Source organism: Haliotis rufescens, unplaced genomic scaffold (assembly GCF_023055435.1).
Source record: "Haliotis rufescens isolate VD_foot unplaced genomic scaffold, xgHalRufe1.0.p SCAF_5, whole genome shotgun sequence".
NCBI classification, from domain to species: Eukaryota; Metazoa; Mollusca; class Gastropoda; order Lepetellida; family Haliotidae; genus Haliotis; species Haliotis rufescens.
The window spans coordinates 15,609,879-15,628,555 of record NW_025964223.1 but is presented as its reverse complement, the minus strand read 5'-3'; the positions used below and the strand labels follow the sequence as shown (position 1 = coordinate 15,628,555).

At 40.4% G+C, this 18,677-nt stretch overlaps 1 protein-coding gene across 1 annotated transcript; it reads left to right on the top strand.

Moving 5' to 3' along the window:
* The first annotated feature begins 670 nt into the window (after window positions 1-670).
* Window positions 671-16,980, top strand: LOC124128364 (hsp90 co-chaperone Cdc37-like). The gene is made up of 11 exons (XM_048383884.1): window positions 671-820; window positions 2,561-2,694; window positions 4,208-4,259; window positions 5,101-5,205; window positions 6,329-6,379; window positions 6,495-6,557; window positions 9,673-9,831; window positions 11,017-11,132; window positions 11,575-11,695; window positions 13,561-13,629; window positions 14,464-16,980. Exons 1-11 carry the CDS (start codon window positions 782-784, stop codon window positions 14,692-14,694), a joined length of 1,140 nt encoding a protein of 379 aa, XP_048239841.1. The 5' UTR covers window positions 671-781; the 3' UTR covers window positions 14,695-16,980.
* The last annotated feature ends 1,697 nt before the right edge of the window (window positions 16,981-18,677 follow it).

Sequence of the window (18,677 nt, the reverse complement as noted above, 5' to 3'; positions counted from 1 at the left end):
TTTGCGGCTTCCGCAACCGATACTTGCTAAAACCACATCCGGTAACCCAAAGCACATCGATTATCTCATCTGATGCATACATTTAATTGCATAATCACATACATGATTACAACACAATGTGGTATTATTACCAATATCATGCTTTGTGATACTTTAAATTACGTGTGCTCGTGCATTAGTCGTACATATTTAATTTATACACAATTAATATAGGGAGAGCAGGCCAAAACGGGAACCATCATCAGCTGTTGTCCCACCTGTTCACACTCGATATTCATTTATTATTTTCACGGACCTTTAGACTTTTGTCCTGTTTCCGTAACGTTATGACTTTTTGCATTCGCGACCAACTCGTGTTATTCCGGGAATAGCCGAATGAAAAGGGGCGAGCGGTGACGAATGGACTTTTTGGTGGCCGTTTTGACTTTTATTTTTGGTGGCTGTTTGACTACAACCCTTTATCGATAGGGCTCACAGAAACAGCAGAATATTATACCTATAATTCCCCAACTTACTATATACAGAACGAACTGCGCTTTTATTTCGTTAGTGTGTCTGCTATTATTTATTTGCTGAACATGTGGTGGTAGTTGTACAGCAAGAACATGCACTACCTGGGTCCCACTTTGGAACAAAGTGAACGAATATAAAATTGACGAGTGAATTCTAGAATATTCACTGCTTACTTTTTAGCCAATCAGAGTGTAGTGAAAAGTTCACTGCGTTCGGCCTTACTTCCGAATTATAACTTCCTGATCAGAGGCATCGTCCCTTCCACACTATGTCGCAGATTAATTACAGCAAGTGGGATCACATCGAGGTACGCATTTAGATACACATATGATCTATGTATTCTATTTTGAGTAAAAATTGTTTTGTCGCGCCGTCATGGGATTCGGAGCTCTATGATAACGGGAACCCGCTCAGATGTAAGAGAAATGTCCAGTTTTCGATCTCTAAAACACAAACCCATTGTGTACGATCATTATGACGAAAATGTTTCGAAAGTGACAGTAGCCCAACAAATATTCATGCAGGTCAAGGCCCAGTCTTCGCAAAGGAATGCGTGTCTAAAATAACGTCATGTGAAATAGTTGCGAAATATTGCATACATGTACTGATATCTGACATAGCTTAAAATTCATGTCTGGCATTTTCTTTCACGTCATTCAATAACAAGCATACTACATGTATAACTGTCAATTACTGTACTCACTGATGTTTTATTATTATAATAAATAAAGCTTGTAGACACGTATATGTGCTACATGTAACCGAGATTCATGATTTAGGCCTATGTAATTTGCAGTCTGACAAGCCTAGTGTAGACCAGCATCAGACTTCAGAAGAACGTAGCCTAATTATGAACATTAGAGGCGGTTATGTGTACGCGAAACAGGTCCCCCATTATGCATACAAGTGACAACCTGTGAGGTAACAAGGGTTACAGTCCTGCAGTCAAGACATGACCCTACATACAAGGACACCACCTTCACAAATCTTATTCAGACTGTGGTGGCGGATTACCCTCGTATTTCCCTCAGGATTTAAAAAAAGATAAATCCCCGTTGGTTTGAGACTGAAAGGTTGGTATCGCTGTATTACCAGATAATTTCCCTGTCTTACACGTACTTCAACTTCTTGTCATAATGATTTTGCCACAACTTGGGGCAATATCAGACCGGTAACCTGTTCATGTTTCAACGATTGCGAGTTGACATGTAGACATGGTGTGCGCATGCAATCGATTTGTATCAGCATGGGTCTTCTACAAGCTGTATTTAGTACTCCCCAGCAGAAAACATGCGGTTTCATTTTCTTGCAAGGAGGTTGCATTTCAACTTTAATTGTATATACCGATGATACTGTGCTTCTATCGACAAATGCATATGAAACACAAACAACGCTATCTTTGTTTTTATTGTTATTGTAAATAAGCCTCAATAAAGCCATTTATTTATGTTTGGAGTCAACAGAAAATGATTAAAAATAATAAGGTTTGAGGCTGCCAACATCCATTTTGGTAACCATTACGTTGCCCCTCACAACAAGCACAGATTGCAGGGGACCTATTTTAAGCTGGAATTCAATCATGGCTGTATGATAGCTGAAATCTCTGAATATTGAATCATAAGCCCTACTTGTTGCCTTTGAAATGCAAAAACTATAAATTGAAACACTTCCGTAATAGCAAGATGCACCAATACAGAGCATTTCTCGTGTATATACACAGTTTCATGAAGACATGTTGAACGGTATCCGAGTTATGCCCCAAAAACAATGTGGGATGCGCGAATCCTGTTTCTCTATCCACACAAAACATTAGTTTGGAAGGGGTATGATCTTTTTCTGTCGCATCTAAACATAAAAAAATTGCTACCGGGTACTTATTTATATCAATAAACACAAAGATAGCATTATTTGAATTTCATATTATTTCATTTCAAGCAATATGGGCTGCCAGATATGAATGGTATTATGAGCCGTTGCTTTGGCCTTGACTTGGGGCATTGTTAATGATGGGTTTCATTGTATTGTTTTGACACTTACCACGTTTAAGATCTCCGATGATGAGGATGACACTCACCCAAACATTGACACAGCCAGTTTGCATCGATGGCGCCACCAGGCCAGGGTGGACAGGATGGAACAACAAAAGAAAAAGAAAGATGATTTGACTAAGGATTTTAACAAGTGAGTACCATGAACACTATCTTGCTGTGTTGGGAAGATTTAATCATTTTACCTGATATATGGCTTTTCCGTCTGACGAGAGTTTGGTCACATGGCCACGAAACTGAAGTTCATAAGTGTATGAACGACACACATTTTTTTCATGAAACTCTATTCTTGAAATGACGTAAACACTGACAGACTATTTCTACATTACCTGGGAACCCCTGGGAATTCCCTATTACAAATAAATACAGAAGCATTGTTTCTCATCAATTAGACCCTTTAATCTTGAAGGGGGCACGGGTGGCCCAGTCGTCTAAGGCGCCGCAATTCGCTGTGCAGAGTTGCGTCCCTTAGGCACACCAGAAACCTATGATTGTGGGTTCGAATCCCGGTTCGCCCCGATTATGTTTCTAGGTTTGTCAGCACCAAACCCGTGCTCGTGGGTTTCACAGAAGTGGTAAACGTCAGAGACCTGCATCACTTCGGGCTTTCCTCCGACATTAAGCTGACACGCCGTGATATAACTGGAATACTGTTAAAAGCAGCGTTAAACCCAACTCACTCACTCACTTTAATCTTGAACTTAGTGTTTTAGCATACATTGGGATAAGTCAGAGAGTTTGATTGCATGCCCTTCAAGGATATCCTCACTACTACCCATCAGAGAGAACAAAACGAAGTATCGACACGATCTGTGTCTAGATTACAGTGACAGTCTACAGTAATCTATGAATTTACCTTAGTATCTATTGGACACATCTTTACAATCACTTTTCAATGATCAGCCAATTGATCAGTGATGACTAACACTTGTAATAGCCACAGATTCATTAACAACTTTGGAAATCCCTCTCGTCACTTTATCGTATCAGCCATTTTGACATCTTGTACTTGATATAAATGTATTATGACTCGCTGTCATTGTGACTGACTTACTGAGGTAGTTCATAACAGATCTTTCTCATCTAATGAGGATATTATTGGAACATATTTGTTGTGAAGACACTACAAAATTTGTTCCTGTAGAGCATGTTGAGCATACACACCTCTCGTTTTGAGGAATTATTTTATTCCCTGATATGGCTGATTGTTGTATGGCTGTCAGTGTGAACATGAAGTCACACATACTAAATATAATTGTGTATAGATCTAGACCTACATCTTTTGAGGTACAAAATAGTGATATGAACGTCGATTCACTAAATCATGATTTATACACAATAACCAGTCTTCAAAATTTTATGCCAGTCTGCTAGCCCAAGACTTCTTTAATTAAGTAAAGATCCAATGATGGTAGTCCTCATTGACTAGTAGCATTTGAGAAATATAATTCTGAACAAGTTCTCAAGGCTACAATTTGAACTATTATAGTTAAAGCATGATGATGCTTGAACCGTGTCATGCCCATGACATCTCATTTTGATGTTTTGATTCGAAAAGTGATTTTAGCCAAGCTTAGAAATTATATCTTTGTATGGCCTTCAGATTATGAACATGTTGAAGTGACGAATTGTTTTATTGTTTACAGACATCAGCAGAAGTTAGTTGAAGTGAAACACAGGCTGAAAGAGGCAGAGGAGGTAGGATATTTTGAGATGATGAGAGACAAAAGTCTGAGAAGATGCAGGTCTTAGACATTTATGACTTTAGTACAACTTTTGAGTACGGGTAAAACCGTATGGTGCGGACAACCCTAGAAACATAAACTGTAAACTACGTTTATAATGAATTCAAAGGGACCACTAATTTTAGTTCATTATAACCGAAGTTTGTTATGCATATATATAAATATATATACAGCAAATGGACAGGACAAAAAAAAAGTTTGTTTTATCCAACATTTCATTATATGCGTGTTTGTTTTATAAACGTAGTTTACTGTAGGGTGAATTTGGCATTCGAATCCATGATCATATCTTTTTTATTTGAATCAAGTTGGGGACAAGTGATACTTGTACAAATATTTGAAATCAACATCCGGTTAAAAAAGTGCAATGCAGATTTCGGTCGATTGCAGGATTTGCAATGCTTAAACCGCGCTTAATTTAACATTTGAAACCTCGGTTCGGTTCCAAATTCAATTTAGCTCAGATAAATCTACAGGTAACCTAGTTCTACATTGAAAACATGGTATGTTTATCTCCTGGATGACTGGACCAGGGTGGGATAAGAACAGGAAACAACATTCAGTGACACCACACTGCTTTCACACGTGGAGATGTGAAGCTTTTCAATTCAAGTTTCTTATGTCTCATGTGTCCCCAAACTTTGCTCATAGTTATGCTGGAGGAATCTACGACCACGTTTCAACTGAGTGTGTTATTCCTGACCTAGGCTTGTCATAACAGGCAAGTGTGCCTTAGACGGATTGGTGGTTTTATAGAATTGATCATGTTGATGTGTGTTTTATTTTAACTACAGCAAGCATCAACTGACCTGGAGAAGTTGAAGATAGAAGTGTCTGAGTTGGAGAAACAAGAAAGTGACTTCAAGAAAAAAGAAGCAGAACTCTTGAAAGAGGAAAAGGTAAGATGGGACAGTTGCACATCCAGACTGTGATGTGGGACAGTTGTAGACTGTAGGATGGGACAGTTGTAGACTGTGATGTGGGACAGTTGCACATCTAGACTGTGAGGTGGGACAGTTCTAGTCTGTAGGATGGGACAGTTGTAGACTGTGAGGTGGGACAGTTGTAGACTGTGAGGTGGGACAGTTGTACATCTAGAATGTGATGTGGGACAGTTGTAGACTGTAAGATGGGACAGTTGTAGGCTGTAGTATGGGACAGTTGTAGGCTGTGAGGTGTGACAGTTGTACATTTAGAATGTGATGTGGGACAGTTGTAGACTGTAAGATGGGACGGTTGTGGGCTGTAGGATGGGACAGTTGTAGACTTTGATGTGGGACAGTTGTACATGTAGAATGTGATGTGGGACAGTTGTAGACTGTAAGATGGGACAGTTGTAGGCTGTAGGAATGGGACAGTTGTAGGCTGTAGGATGGGACAGTTGTAAACTGTAGGATGGGTCAATTGTAGGCTGTAGGATGGGACAGTTGTAGACTGTGGGGTGTGACAGTTGTACATTTAGACTGTGAGGTGGGACAGTTGTAGGCTGTAGGATGGGACAGATGTAGACTGTAGGATGGGACAGTTGTAGACTGTAGGATGGGACAGTTGTAGGCTGTAGGATGGGACAGGTGTAGGCTGTAGGGTGGGACAGTTGTAGGCTGTAGGATGGGACAGTTGTAGGCTGTAGGATGGGACAGTTGTAGACTGTGAGGTGTGACAGTTGTACATTTAGAATGTGATGTGGGACAGTTGTAGACTGTAAGATGGGACGGTTGTAGGCTGTAGGATGGGACAGTTGTAGACTTTGATGTGGGACAGTTGTACTTGTAGAATGTGATGTGGGACAGTTGTAGACTGTAAGATTGGACAGTTGTAGGCTGTAGGATGGGACAGTTGTAGGCTGTAGGATGGGACAGTTGTAGACTGTGAGGTGTGACAGTTGTACATTTAGACAGGTGGGACAGTTGGAGACTGAGAGGTGGGACATATTTATCTGTATGCATGGCAAGACAGGACAGTTTTGTCTGAGGTGACTGTTGATTTCCCTTGAGGTTTGATGTCTGTCTTTCTATGTTCCAGCTAACTCCCCTTAACATCGACACAATATGTCATGATGGAATGTCAAAAACAGTGAGTACCTTGTACAGCTTTCAACAACATCTTTTCTACTGTGTATCATATATAATACAATGGTATATGGGTTTTGAGCCAAGTGATGTCATTGACATATTGTTGCCCTCTGCAGGTGATCAACAAGCCCAAGCCTGCACCAGAAACACTCTCAGATGATGAGAAAGCCAAGAAACAGGTAGGTCTTCACACTGTAACTTGGACATGTTTACAATAATAGAGGATGATTCTACCATTAATTTGGTAAACATTTTATTCTGATTGGTCAATCAGAGGTTTCAAATCACAATAACAATCTCTCCTTGAAACGACCTGAAGACCACATCCCCAGGAAGATGATATTTATAGAAAAATGCTTCTTTGTAGTTGCCAATTTACAATTATAGGTAAATAAATACAGATCTGTGGTAACTCTAATACTCAAAGTGTGTGTAGCAAAACATTCTGTGCAAAATCTTGATAGAAATCGACTTAAAAAGTTTATTTTAAGTTTTAGGGACATCATAGAGGTTGAAATTTTGCTTTCTTCTATAGCCGACATATTTTCTGCATCACAATGAGCAGTTCCAACTTGAATATATTGTGGTAAATATTTACAGGTAAACCAGCTCTAAATTGATAACACTGCCTGTGTATCTCCTAAGTGACAGTACTACATCAGGTTATAAAACTGTTCCTATTTATCCCAAGACTCGAGGTCCGAACAGCATATATTTTGCCCGAGAGATCGCTTTGTGCAAGTGGGCCCTGGTCTGATCCGGTCTTTTTATTAGTAAATTGGTAGTTGGGACTGTATTTTTAGTCTGAAGTGTAGAAAGTCCTAATTAGAGAGTTGTAGGTCATGTAGTTTGTAGTAATGATAATATGTAAAGAAATGAGTGGACCGGGGGGAAAGTCCGGTTTTCACCTAAATTCAAATTTAGCCGAGTCTGGTGTGGACAGATGCCACTGTACCTATTTCATGACTAAGACTTGTGAGTGTTTCTCATAATATCAATCACTGGTTTGTCTGGACCAGACTTTATTAGCCAGACTGCCTTCATATATATAATAAAGCTGGAATATTGCTAAACTGGTACAAACAACATACGTAGATTTTTCTAGGTTTCCAAACTAAGTGCCTTTGGCAAACACTTGGGGAAAAATCTTTTTTAACCCTAAACCGGTCAGTGAAATACTAGTCACCTCTACAGAGCCATTACATTAGTTATTTAAGTATTGACTGTTCATTTTAATAAAAAAAAATTTGTTCATTAAGATATGAATAAAAAAACTTATGTGCAAACTGTATGAATCCGCATAGACACTGTTGGAAAAATGCGGGTTAGAAATGAATCCCAAAGACATGAAATTTTTGGAACCCAGGCGAGCGGACAAAAAAACAGTCAAGCAAGCCTACATGTTTGCTGTTTTATTTCTTCTCGGTCTTCAGTCTAAAAGGTAGTTTAGAAATGAATACGAATGAATTTCTCTAAATGTCTTGTGCATGACGATACACATGAGAAGAAAGCGATTTCCCTTGATTATAATTTTGGGATTCCCCGGCACTCTGTAGTAATAGTCCGCTTCGGTGGGCTTGACTTATTTTTTTACATTCATGGGGAAATGTATGCAATAACACATGACCAATTTCAGCTAATCAGAATACAGGAATTACAATGTACATAACAAAAATTTAATTATTACAACAGGACATAAATTGACAAATTTCTAATTCCATTTGGGACAATGACGGCAGTCTTGGCGCCGAACATCAACATCTGGGCAGCTCCAGATAAATCCATGACATATACTCAACAACAAAAGTTCCTGTGACACCAATATTTTAGTGTATTTTTCAAACAAGTAAAGTTTGGTTTTCAATATTGTAGTACATGTATGGAATCAAGTCACAAAGACGCAACTGCTACAGAAAAGCATACATTCCATGCAAAAGTTGACTTTTATGCAAGTCCCATGCATTTCACTACCCAAGAATGGGTATAAAAACATGTGCATTAACCGGATTCCATATGCATTGTTTAGCATCGTGCTGACAACCACTCAGATAAACAACAAAATTACGCAATTATTCAACATTACGAAATGCGACGCCTGTCCGAAAATGAGCGTCTACGAGCCATTGGTATGCTTAAAGCAGGATTGAGTCAACGTGATGTTGCAAGACAATTTAACATCCTCAGAAACACCATTTGGTGTTTGGATTCGAACAACACACCTACAAAATCGATTCCAGCCAGCAACAGTGACTGCAAGAAGCATCCCTGGCCTTCGACGAATATCTTCACAAATTGTATATCGTCGCCTCAGATGTGCAGGGATTGTCGCCAGAAGACCCGCCAGACGTCCCATTTTGACAGGAAACCATCGTCAAGCACGTCTACAGTGGTTCAGACAGCGTCTACGCTGGACGGCCATGCAGTGGGGACAGGTTCTATTCACTGACGAGTCTCATTTTCACCTCAGCCACAGCGATGGACGGATTCGAGTGTACCGACGTCGAGGTGAATGTTACGTCAATCACTGTGTCATGGAAGAAGATCGTTTTGGGAGCGGCAGTGTTATGGTATGGGGTGGAATTATAGCAAGAGAGAGGACCCGTTTGATAGTGTTAGAGGGAAATCTCAATGGACAGCGCTACCGCGACGAGATCATGGGCCCTGTTGTTCTACCGTTTTTGCGTCGTCATGGTCCTGGTATTACCTTTCAACGTGACAACGCCCGGCCTCATATTGCTTGACTTGTTCAGGATTCTCTTCAACAAAACAACGTGAATGTCATCTCCTGGCAAGCTCGCTCCCCTAATCTCTCACCAATCGAGCACATGTGGCATGAGATGGATCGGCGCCTTCGACGTGAACCACGTGTTCCACAGACACTCCAGCAACGTTGAAACATGCTCCAGCAGATATGGACAGATATCTCACAGGTCTTTGTGCGACACCTGGTCCATTCCATGAGACGAAGATGTGTTGCTTGCATCGCAACCAGAGGACGAGACACACGCTTTTGATTTGTAAATTGAAATTTTGGCATGTTCATGTTTTTATGAAATCGCGCATTTTCTGGCAAATTAAACCATTTGAACACTTACAGAATTCTTTTATCTGTTGCAAACCGAAATTGTTTCAGATTTGGTAAAAAACATAAATTTGCATTAAATCTTATTCAAAGTCACAGGAACTTTTGTTGTTCAGTATATTAATTGAAATGTCCTGCGTTATAATAATTTGTGTCAGTCAGCGCAAACAGTGGCTTGTTATATCATAGGAGTTGTCTGTGACTGCTTCCAGAAAGAGTTCTCCAACAAATATAAAGACAAGATTAAGAAGTATGGGATGCTGAAACGCTACGAGGACAGCCAGCAGTTCCTGGCCGACACGCCGGACCTAGTGTGTGACGAGACTGCCAACTACCTGGTGCTGTGGTGTGTGGATCTCGAAATAGAAGAGGTCAGTAATCTCTCTCCGAGACATGGCAGAGATCAGACAACATGGAGATATTGCCAGTATTTCCATGCTCTGTTGTCTGAAAAATCCACATGCCATTGCCAATTGAAATTTTAGTAATTTATGTCTCTTGTTATGTAAACAATTTTACACTTATCCTGTCTTACACTATGCTTTTCTTCTTTCTTTTTTGATCCTATGTGAAAATGTGCTACAACAAGTTTCCAGCTTCTAAAAAACAATTCACCCAAACACATCCCAGCCTCACCATGGTCACACACTGAACAGCTGGGACATACTTTTTCCGTCTCCAATCATTGGGTGTGATTGATAGCCTTGACGAAGCGTTGAAAGAGATGCTGAGCAGTCACATGCTATTGTCTGTGGGAGATAGCATTGTGTCCTGTCTTGTAGAACTGATTGACTGGAGCCCCCCTCTGGATTGATTATAACTCGTACGCTGTATTGCTTGTTTTCATGTAACGATGTCATACGTGAAAACATGTTCCGCATGTTATACCCGATCACATGCCTTTACATCTAACTAGCATATCAGGATCATTTCACCAGTTGGTGGTGTGTTTTCCTGCTCACAAGATATTGTCATTTATGATAACTGGGCAGTGTTTTAAATGATTTATTTATTTCACTGTTTAGCACCAGCTTCCTTGTACGTCTCGCGGTTGTAGTCTTTATAGGCTAGAGTATCTGCACCCACCTTCCAACTGGGGATAAATGCATAGTGTGAGATAGGATAAATGTAAAAATTTGGAAACTTTCCAATAAATTGTATATTTTTATACTTATCCTATCTCACATGCTATATTCCCACCCGACCATCCATGCATCTTAGCTCCTCTAGCCTGTTAGCTCTGATAAAAGAGAATGATGTGGTAGAGATAGACACGTTATCAGATCATGTAAGGAGGAGCTACACACTAGATTACGTGTGATGCAGTTGTTGGGTGCATGACCATGGTGATGCTGGGATGTGTTCGGGTGAATTGTTTTTCAGAAGCTGGAAACTTTGTTCATGCATGTTTCCACATGTAAGATAGGAAAAGTAAATAAATGTACAATTTATTGGAATTTCCAATTCTTAACAGATAATGGTAGGCAGAGTTCCTCTTCAGCTTCACTATCTTTCTAATTCTAATCCAACTTTCCATTTCTTCATTTGTGTTTCAGAAACATGAGCTGATGTCCCATGTAGCTCACCAGGTGATTGTCATGCAATTTATCCTGGAGCTGGCCAGGTCCCTGGAATGTGACCCGCGTAGCTGTGTCCGGGCATTCTTCTCTAGGTAGGTCACGGTCGGGGTCAGATGTATCACACGGTCAGGGTCAATTTTACACACCATCAGGGTCAATGTCAGGGTCAAGGTCTTAGGTCAATGTCAAAGTCCAAGGTCAATGTCACTGTCAAGGTCTAAGGTCAATGTCACTGTTACTGTTATGGTTAATGCCATTTTCACAGCTGCAGTCTCATGTTACATTGATGGACATGGTATCCATTATGATGAATGGAATTATTTTCATTGGAATCCAACTGTATTTCTTCAGTGTCCCCTACCACGTTTTGACTGGATATATATCGCTCAATATTGTTTATATTGTTGTAAAACCTTGATCACCATCTGCATAGACTTGTTGTCATTCAATGGAAAGACATTGATGTGTTACAGCAGTTTTAGAAATGTTGTTGCAGCATTGATAACATACATGACTGTCGTGTTGGTGTTTTAGGATCAAGCTAGGGGAGAAGCAGTACATGGATGCTTTCAACGATGAGCTGTCGGCCTTCAAAGGTCGCGTGGCGACAAGAGCGAAGGCCCGGGTAGAGGAAGCTATGAAGGAGTATGAGGAGGTAAGACACCTCCCTTGATAGATCCATCAGTGTGTGTCATTAGCTCCACTGTTTGTTTGTTGTTTAACCCTGCACTCAGCAATATTCCAGCTATATGATGGCTGTCTGTAAATATCAAGTATGGACGAGACAGTCCAGTGATTGACATCATGAGCATCGATCTACATAACTGGGATACGATGACATGCGTCAACCAAGTCACTGAGTCTGACCACACGTTCCCTTTAGTCTCCTCTTACGAAACGCATGGGTTGCTGAAGATCAATTGTAACACGTATCTTAATGGGTACATTAGCTCCACAAATGACAGACAAGTTGAGCTATAACCTGGACGCCATCGTCAGACTGCCATTGCGGAAGTCTTGAAAATACCCATAGTGTACAAATGCTGTATTACTTGTGTATCTAGAGTCAGTAGGTCTGAACATATATCTGATGTTTGATCCTTTGTTTGAGAGATGTTTGTGTGAATGCAGCCTGTAAATAACGGACTGGGGTGACCACTGGTTTGCCTGGTCGGCGATTATTTCCTACCGTTGTGAGACAGATGGAATTTTGCTGACACACAGCATAAAACAAACAAAAAATACAATCGTAGGACTTAATTTTTTTTAGGTTTCATTGGTCAGAAAATATTTTCACCAGATCTAGGATTCATTTGAACTACCGGTAAGCACACTTGAGAGACAAATTTGGAAAAAAACATAATTTTGTTCACAATTGTGATTTTCTTTAAGAGTCCTTATCTTCTTAAATTCAGGGGTACTGGTGTTTTACATAAAATCCTCACCTTGTTCATTGGTCCTGTCATCAGTGTGGAGCTAATGTAATGTTGTCTGATACAATTCACTTCTGCAAAGCAATAACATAAGTTATTACTGTGATTACCCGGTACATGCCTTTTTATCCCCCCTGTTTGAAAAACGGAGAGATATCGATCACCATGTGCTTCCATCCGTCCATGTTCCATTTCCGGAGCAGAACTCCAAAATCGTTAAATATTTCTTGTTGAAACTTGCTATATTGATCAGTCTAGGGGGGGAGCTGGTGCCTTTTGATGATTTGTGATTTTTGAAAAAGATTTATTTGATTTTTTTTCCATTACGATAAGTTGGAGTTTACTGAAAATGAGGGTAGTACTTGTTTCCAGGGAAGAACTCCAAAATCGTTGAATATTTCTTGAAGAAACTTGCTATACAGGTTAGTCTATTGATGAACTGGTGTCTGATTTGGGATTTTTATTTTTTTTATTTTTTTCGGTTTTCATGATGATAAGTTTGACTTTATTGAAAATGAGCCTGGTGCTTGTTCCCGGACTGAACTCCAAAACCATTAAATATTTCTAGATGAAATTTTGTCAAGTGGTGAACTGGTGCCTTTTGATGATTTGGTATATTTTTAAAAGTACTTTTTGTTTTTTATTTTCATTGAAAGTTGAAAAAAATGAGGGTAGTGCTTGTTTCCAGAGCAGAACTCCAAAACCGTTGGGATATTGAAAAATACTGAACAGCGTTATGTTTTTCTTCACTGAATTGAAGGTATCCAATGACATTGCACCAAAAGTAGGGCATAAGTAGCCAAACTCCATTTCAGAATTGCTCCAGACCGGGGACATACGTCATCTCCTGATGACTCTTGTAGAGTATAGGATTGAGATCAGTCCCTAGACTTCCCATAGACAATAACAGTGTATCTCACATTAACTGTTCAAGAAACAGGCTCAGTGGTAAACAACTTTGATATTTTGCAATCTTCGAAGGTTGATACTTTCTTGATAATTCTGTCAGAAGTGAACACGGCATGTTAAATTTTGCATTCTCTTTAGTCTCTCCTTAATGTACACAGCTACACATCATGTTTTTCAGGAGGAGCGACAGAAACGTCTGGGACCTGGTGGCCTTGACCCCCTGGAGGTGCTGGAGACACTACCTGAGGTATGTACAACTGTCTGCAACATGGCGTACACCTGTCTGTACAACTGATCCCTGTCTCACCCATTTCTCCGGACTCCTGCATCCCTCACACACAAGCGTATCTTCTCACAGAATCATCTCTGATGCATGCATCCACTCTCATACACACATACCCTCTCTCACACACAAAGACCACCTCTGTGGACTAGTGGTAGAGCGTCCATCCGGAGAGCGGAAGGTCCGGGGTTCGATTCCCAGCCGCGTCATACCAAACGATGTTAAAAGATTGTACTTGTTGTTACCCTGTCTGGCGCTCGGCATTAAGGGGCTAACACAAGGACTGATCGGGTCGGAGTCAGTATACTGTGTCTGAGTGGGGTATTCATGTTAAACTGCGGCATGGTATCTCAGTGACCTAGCACTATAAATCGACATCAGTCCGGACTAGTACAAGCAGCCACACAAACACACACACGTACATGCATGTCGCTATAAAAGTGCAATAATCTTGGACGCGAAGTTGAACCCCATTTCACCTCACCTCTCACACACAAGCATCTCCTCTCCTGCACACACATCCCCTTTCACACACACATACATCCCTCGCACAAATTCACATGCATCCCTTCTATCACTTGCTCTTTGTTTGCTGTGGTTTGAGGGAGGGATTTCTGGCTTTGTTGTTTCACCTCTGCCTCTGATTGTCCAGCTGATTTTATCATCCATGACATTCTATGTGCAATAGTGTATGTTGTCTAACGTCTGTACCAACTGATAAAGAAACTAGAGTTGTCATGTCTTACTGCATTTCCATATACCAAATACCTACTTGCAGTTTTCTTTTCTTTTTTCCAGACTTTGAAGAACTGTTTTGAATCAAAAGACATTGAATTGTTGAAGAAAGTGATCCTGGATCTGCCCAAAGAAGATGCCGAGTACCACATGAAGCGGTGTGTTGAGTCCGGGCTGTGGGTGCCCAACGCAGCAGACTTGCCCGGGGGCCTGAACACAGAGGATGCGGCTGGAGGACAGAATGGCACATCCGTGGAAGAGGAGGAAGAGGAATATTATGACACGGTTGACTGAGAGGGAGATGGAACCACTTGTTTTTTGATAGCTCTACCTAAACAACTCTGGTGAATGTATCAGTATTGTTCTTACATGAGACGTCAGTTCTGTGGTCTCATTGTTAAGCAGACCATGATACAACATTGGCTGTGGTCTCATTGTAAAGCAGACCATGAGACAACATTGGCTGTGGTCTCATTGTAAAGCAGAACATGAGACAACATTGGCTGTGGTCTCATTGTAAAGCAGACCATGATACAACATTGGCTGTGGTCTCATTGTTAAGCAGAACACGAGACAACATTGGCTGTGGTCTCATTGTAAAGCAGACCATGATACAACATTGGCTGTGGTCTCATTGTTAAGCAGAACACGAGACATTGGCTGTGTTCTCTTTGTTAAGCAGAACAATTGGGTGACTGTATGAAATAGTAAGATAGTGTACAAAGGTCTACACAATACTCTGCAGTCATGGCTTTGATTAAACAGAGCATTCAAGTGTTAAACAAATGAAGACAACACAAGTCACCAAACATCAGCTTTGTGATTTTATTCTTCATAGGGTATTTTTTTACACAAACTCCAATAAGATTTGATAGTGTGATAAGGATAAGTCATTCAATGCTCAAAGTTATTGATTACTCTCCCAAGTGGCACATACCTTGCCGAGGCATGGGATAGAGGACATTCATTCAACTCAGTCAACTGGGAAGGATACTTCACTGTACCTTGCAGCTTGTAATTGTTCCTGTGAAAGTATCTCTGATCTGAACATATCATATGCTCTGATGGATTTCCTTGTTGGTCAGGTTGTGGATCAGGGTTTACAGTAGTGTGCTGCTGCTGTTGCCACTGCCAGTCCACTGCTTCCTAGCTGAGAGGGTTTCCCCTGCTTTGTGTGCTCCCTGTCTGAGACGGTTTCCCTGGCTGAGAGGGTTTCCTTGTCTGAATGGGCTTCCCTGTCGGAGACAGTTTCCCTGTCTGAGAGGGTTTTCCCAGGTATGTGGGCTCCATGTCTGAGAGGGTTTTCCCAACTATGTGGATTCCCTGTCTGAGAGGGTTTCCTTGTCTGAGAGGGTTTTCCCAGCTATGTGGGTTCCCTGTCTGAGAGGGTTTCCTTGTCTGAGAGGATTTTCTCAGTTATGTGGGTTCCCTGTCTGAGAGGGTTTTCCCCACTGTGTGGGTTCCCTATAAATGGTTTCCCTGTCTGAGACGGTTTCCCCTGCTATGTAGGCTCCCTGTGAGTGGTTTCCCAGTTTGAGGGCATTTCTACTGTGTTGGTTCACTGTCTGAATGGGTTTCCTTGTGTGCCTTTGTTGCTGGTCACTGTAGTTTGTTCTCACCTGGTGAATCAAGGTAACCATGGTAATTGGAAGTAATTTTTGTTTTGTTGTATTTTCCAGTAGTGAAACACTGTTACTGTGGTGGCCATCTCGTCATTGTAGTCCAAACTGTCTGTGCCAAAAATTGTTTGGGTCCACATCCTAAATTTGTCATTTGGCATTTCTCACTGCAGCTGCAGTTGTTTCTATGTGGACTATTGTTAGCTGAGCTTACTGGACAAATATCAATTTCACTTAACATTTGACTAGTGGCTAAAGTTACTCCAATTTGGAGCTGTTGTAGGTAGCGCTACAACTATCGTAAGTCTATGTTAAGGTAAGGGAGTTACGATCATCTTAGCTTTAAGATCACTTTGTACAAGGGGACACTGGGCCCCGTTCCACAAAGCGATCTTAACGCTATGACTGTCGTAAGGCAATGTTAAAATATAGGAGTTACGATCATCTTAGTGCTACGATCGCCTTGCAGAACAGAGCCGTGATGTGTTGAATGTATGGATAACTGTGGTTTTACTGTATTTTGATATTCATGTTCATTTGTTAATGAATTGATTTTAGTTGAGATGTTCGTATGGTTTGCTTTCAAATACTTGAAACTCTTTAAGGATGTTATGTTTATTTCACAGTGTGTGCTTGTAGCGTTGCTGTCTGTGTAACATAATTGTACATAGTATGGTGTAAGTTGCGTATTGAAGAAACTTCCCAAGAAAAAAACTGTTTTGTGTAACTCTGTATTAAACATAGACTGAACACTTAAGATTTCTTGTGCTTTAATATTTATATGGTCACATTTAGTTTCTGTTTGAGTATCTTTGTAAGCTGGTTTGTGAGAACCTTCAAAACAAAGGAAATGTATGAAATATACCTTCAGCTTTCTTGTGTTAACTGATGCTTATGACAAAACATTCATATATAAAGCTATTCTTTTTGTATTTATATGGAATAAATTATGTCCAATAAACGTTCTTGCATCATCTCTGCACAAGGTCTCAAGTGCCTCATGTAATTTACGCAGAATTGTTAATGATGTGTGTATTTCTGACTTTTTTTAAGTCCTACTCAGCAATAATTTGTAGCTATATGATGTTGGTCTGTAAGTAATGTCTGTAAGTAAAGTCCGCCTCCATGGTCTAGTGGTGGAATGTCTGCCTGGAGAGCGGAAGGTCAGGGGTTCAATCCCCGGCATACCAAAAGATGTTAAAAGATGGTACTTGTTGTTACCCTGCCTGGCACTCGGCGACCCGTGAAGATCCGGGGTAGAATAGGTCTTCAGCAACCCATGCTTGCCATAAAGGCGACTATGCTTGTCGTAAGAGGTGACTAACGGGATCGGGTGGTCAGGCTCGCTGACTTGGTTGATGCATGTCATCGATCCCAATTGCGTGGATCGATGCTCATGATGTCAATCACTAAATTGTCTGGTCCAGACACAATTATTTACAGACTGCCGTCATAAAGCTGGAATATTGCTGAGTGTGGCGTTAAACAACAAACCAACCAACCAACCTTGCACTCGGCATTAAGGGGCTACAACAAGGACTGGTCGGCTCGGAGTCAGTATACTGTGTCTGAGTGGGGTTTTCATGTTAAACTGCAGCATTGTACCTCAGTGGGCCAGCACTATACAATTGGCATTAGTTCAGACTATTAGAAGCAGACACAAACACACACCAGGGGTTGATTTAGCATTGCAAGGGTGCGCACCCCCCACCCCCTCAAAAAATAGATTAGTAGCTGGAGCTAAAATTTTAATTTTAATTAAAACATGTTTTTATTTGACTTGTTTGAAAACTATGTTAAAGAGGATAAAAATCTGCCCTCAAACTTAACCTAAACAGTGGAGCCTGCATTTGTTCTTTGCTCTGAGGAGTAAGTATTGTTTTAGCTGCCTTATCATTATGGCAGTAGATGATCGTTCAAGACATTATGAGAACCTGCACAAGGCACACGTGTGACCGGTTTCATTATTCCTATATTTGGATAGCATGAAGCCAGACTGAACCAAGCCACACAACTATAAAACAAATGAGTTTGGGGTGAATTCCTATGTACGAGTACAAGGTCTTTTGCCTTACACCAACCAACATGGTTGAGGATGACACAAATAGCATACAACTGGCCATCACTCATAACAACCCACAGAGCCTGAAACTGTCTAATTATCAGTGTCAAAGAGAGCCATCCAGTGGTATCAAAAAGTATATATGACAACCAAATGTTTCTAGGTTTGGTTCATTACATTCAAAACAAAATTGTGATTCATACTTTATCTAGTCATGCAAATCCCTATATTCTTATGTTGTGGTTTATGGCTTCAATAAAATGTGTGTTTTTATATTTTAAAAAATGATGTAAGGCAGGCATAGTTCTTTGGGGATTTTTTTTCAAATCATTATTACATAACATTAGCCATACTGAATATTTATTATAGAGGTTACCAGTGTAAATAATCGTATGTACAAAACATAAAGGTTATCAGTTTGTTGCCAAGGACTTGACCAGATACGTTTGAAAGTTCCTTCATATAGCTGGAATATTGTTGTTTGCAGCGTTTAACAACAAACAAACAAAGAAATCATTTAAGTATCAAAGTTGAACATTTTAAATGAATGATATCTCAAAATGATGCCTTTGTGTTTTGATTCTATTTGGCTTCAT

Excerpts from the sequence above, each read along its gene's own strand:
- LOC124128364 (XM_048383884.1), top strand. The coding sequence starts at position 782 with ATGTCGCAGATTAATTACAGCAAGTGGGATCACATCGAG. Across the intron at positions 4,260-5,100 it reads GGCTGAAAGAGGCAGAGGAG|CAAGCATCAACTGACCTGGA; the intron begins GTAGGATATTTT and ends TTTTAACTACAG. Across the intron at positions 6,558-9,672 it reads ATGAGAAAGCCAAGAAACAG|AAAGAGTTCTCCAACAAATA; the intron begins GTAGGTCTTCAC and ends GACTGCTTCCAG.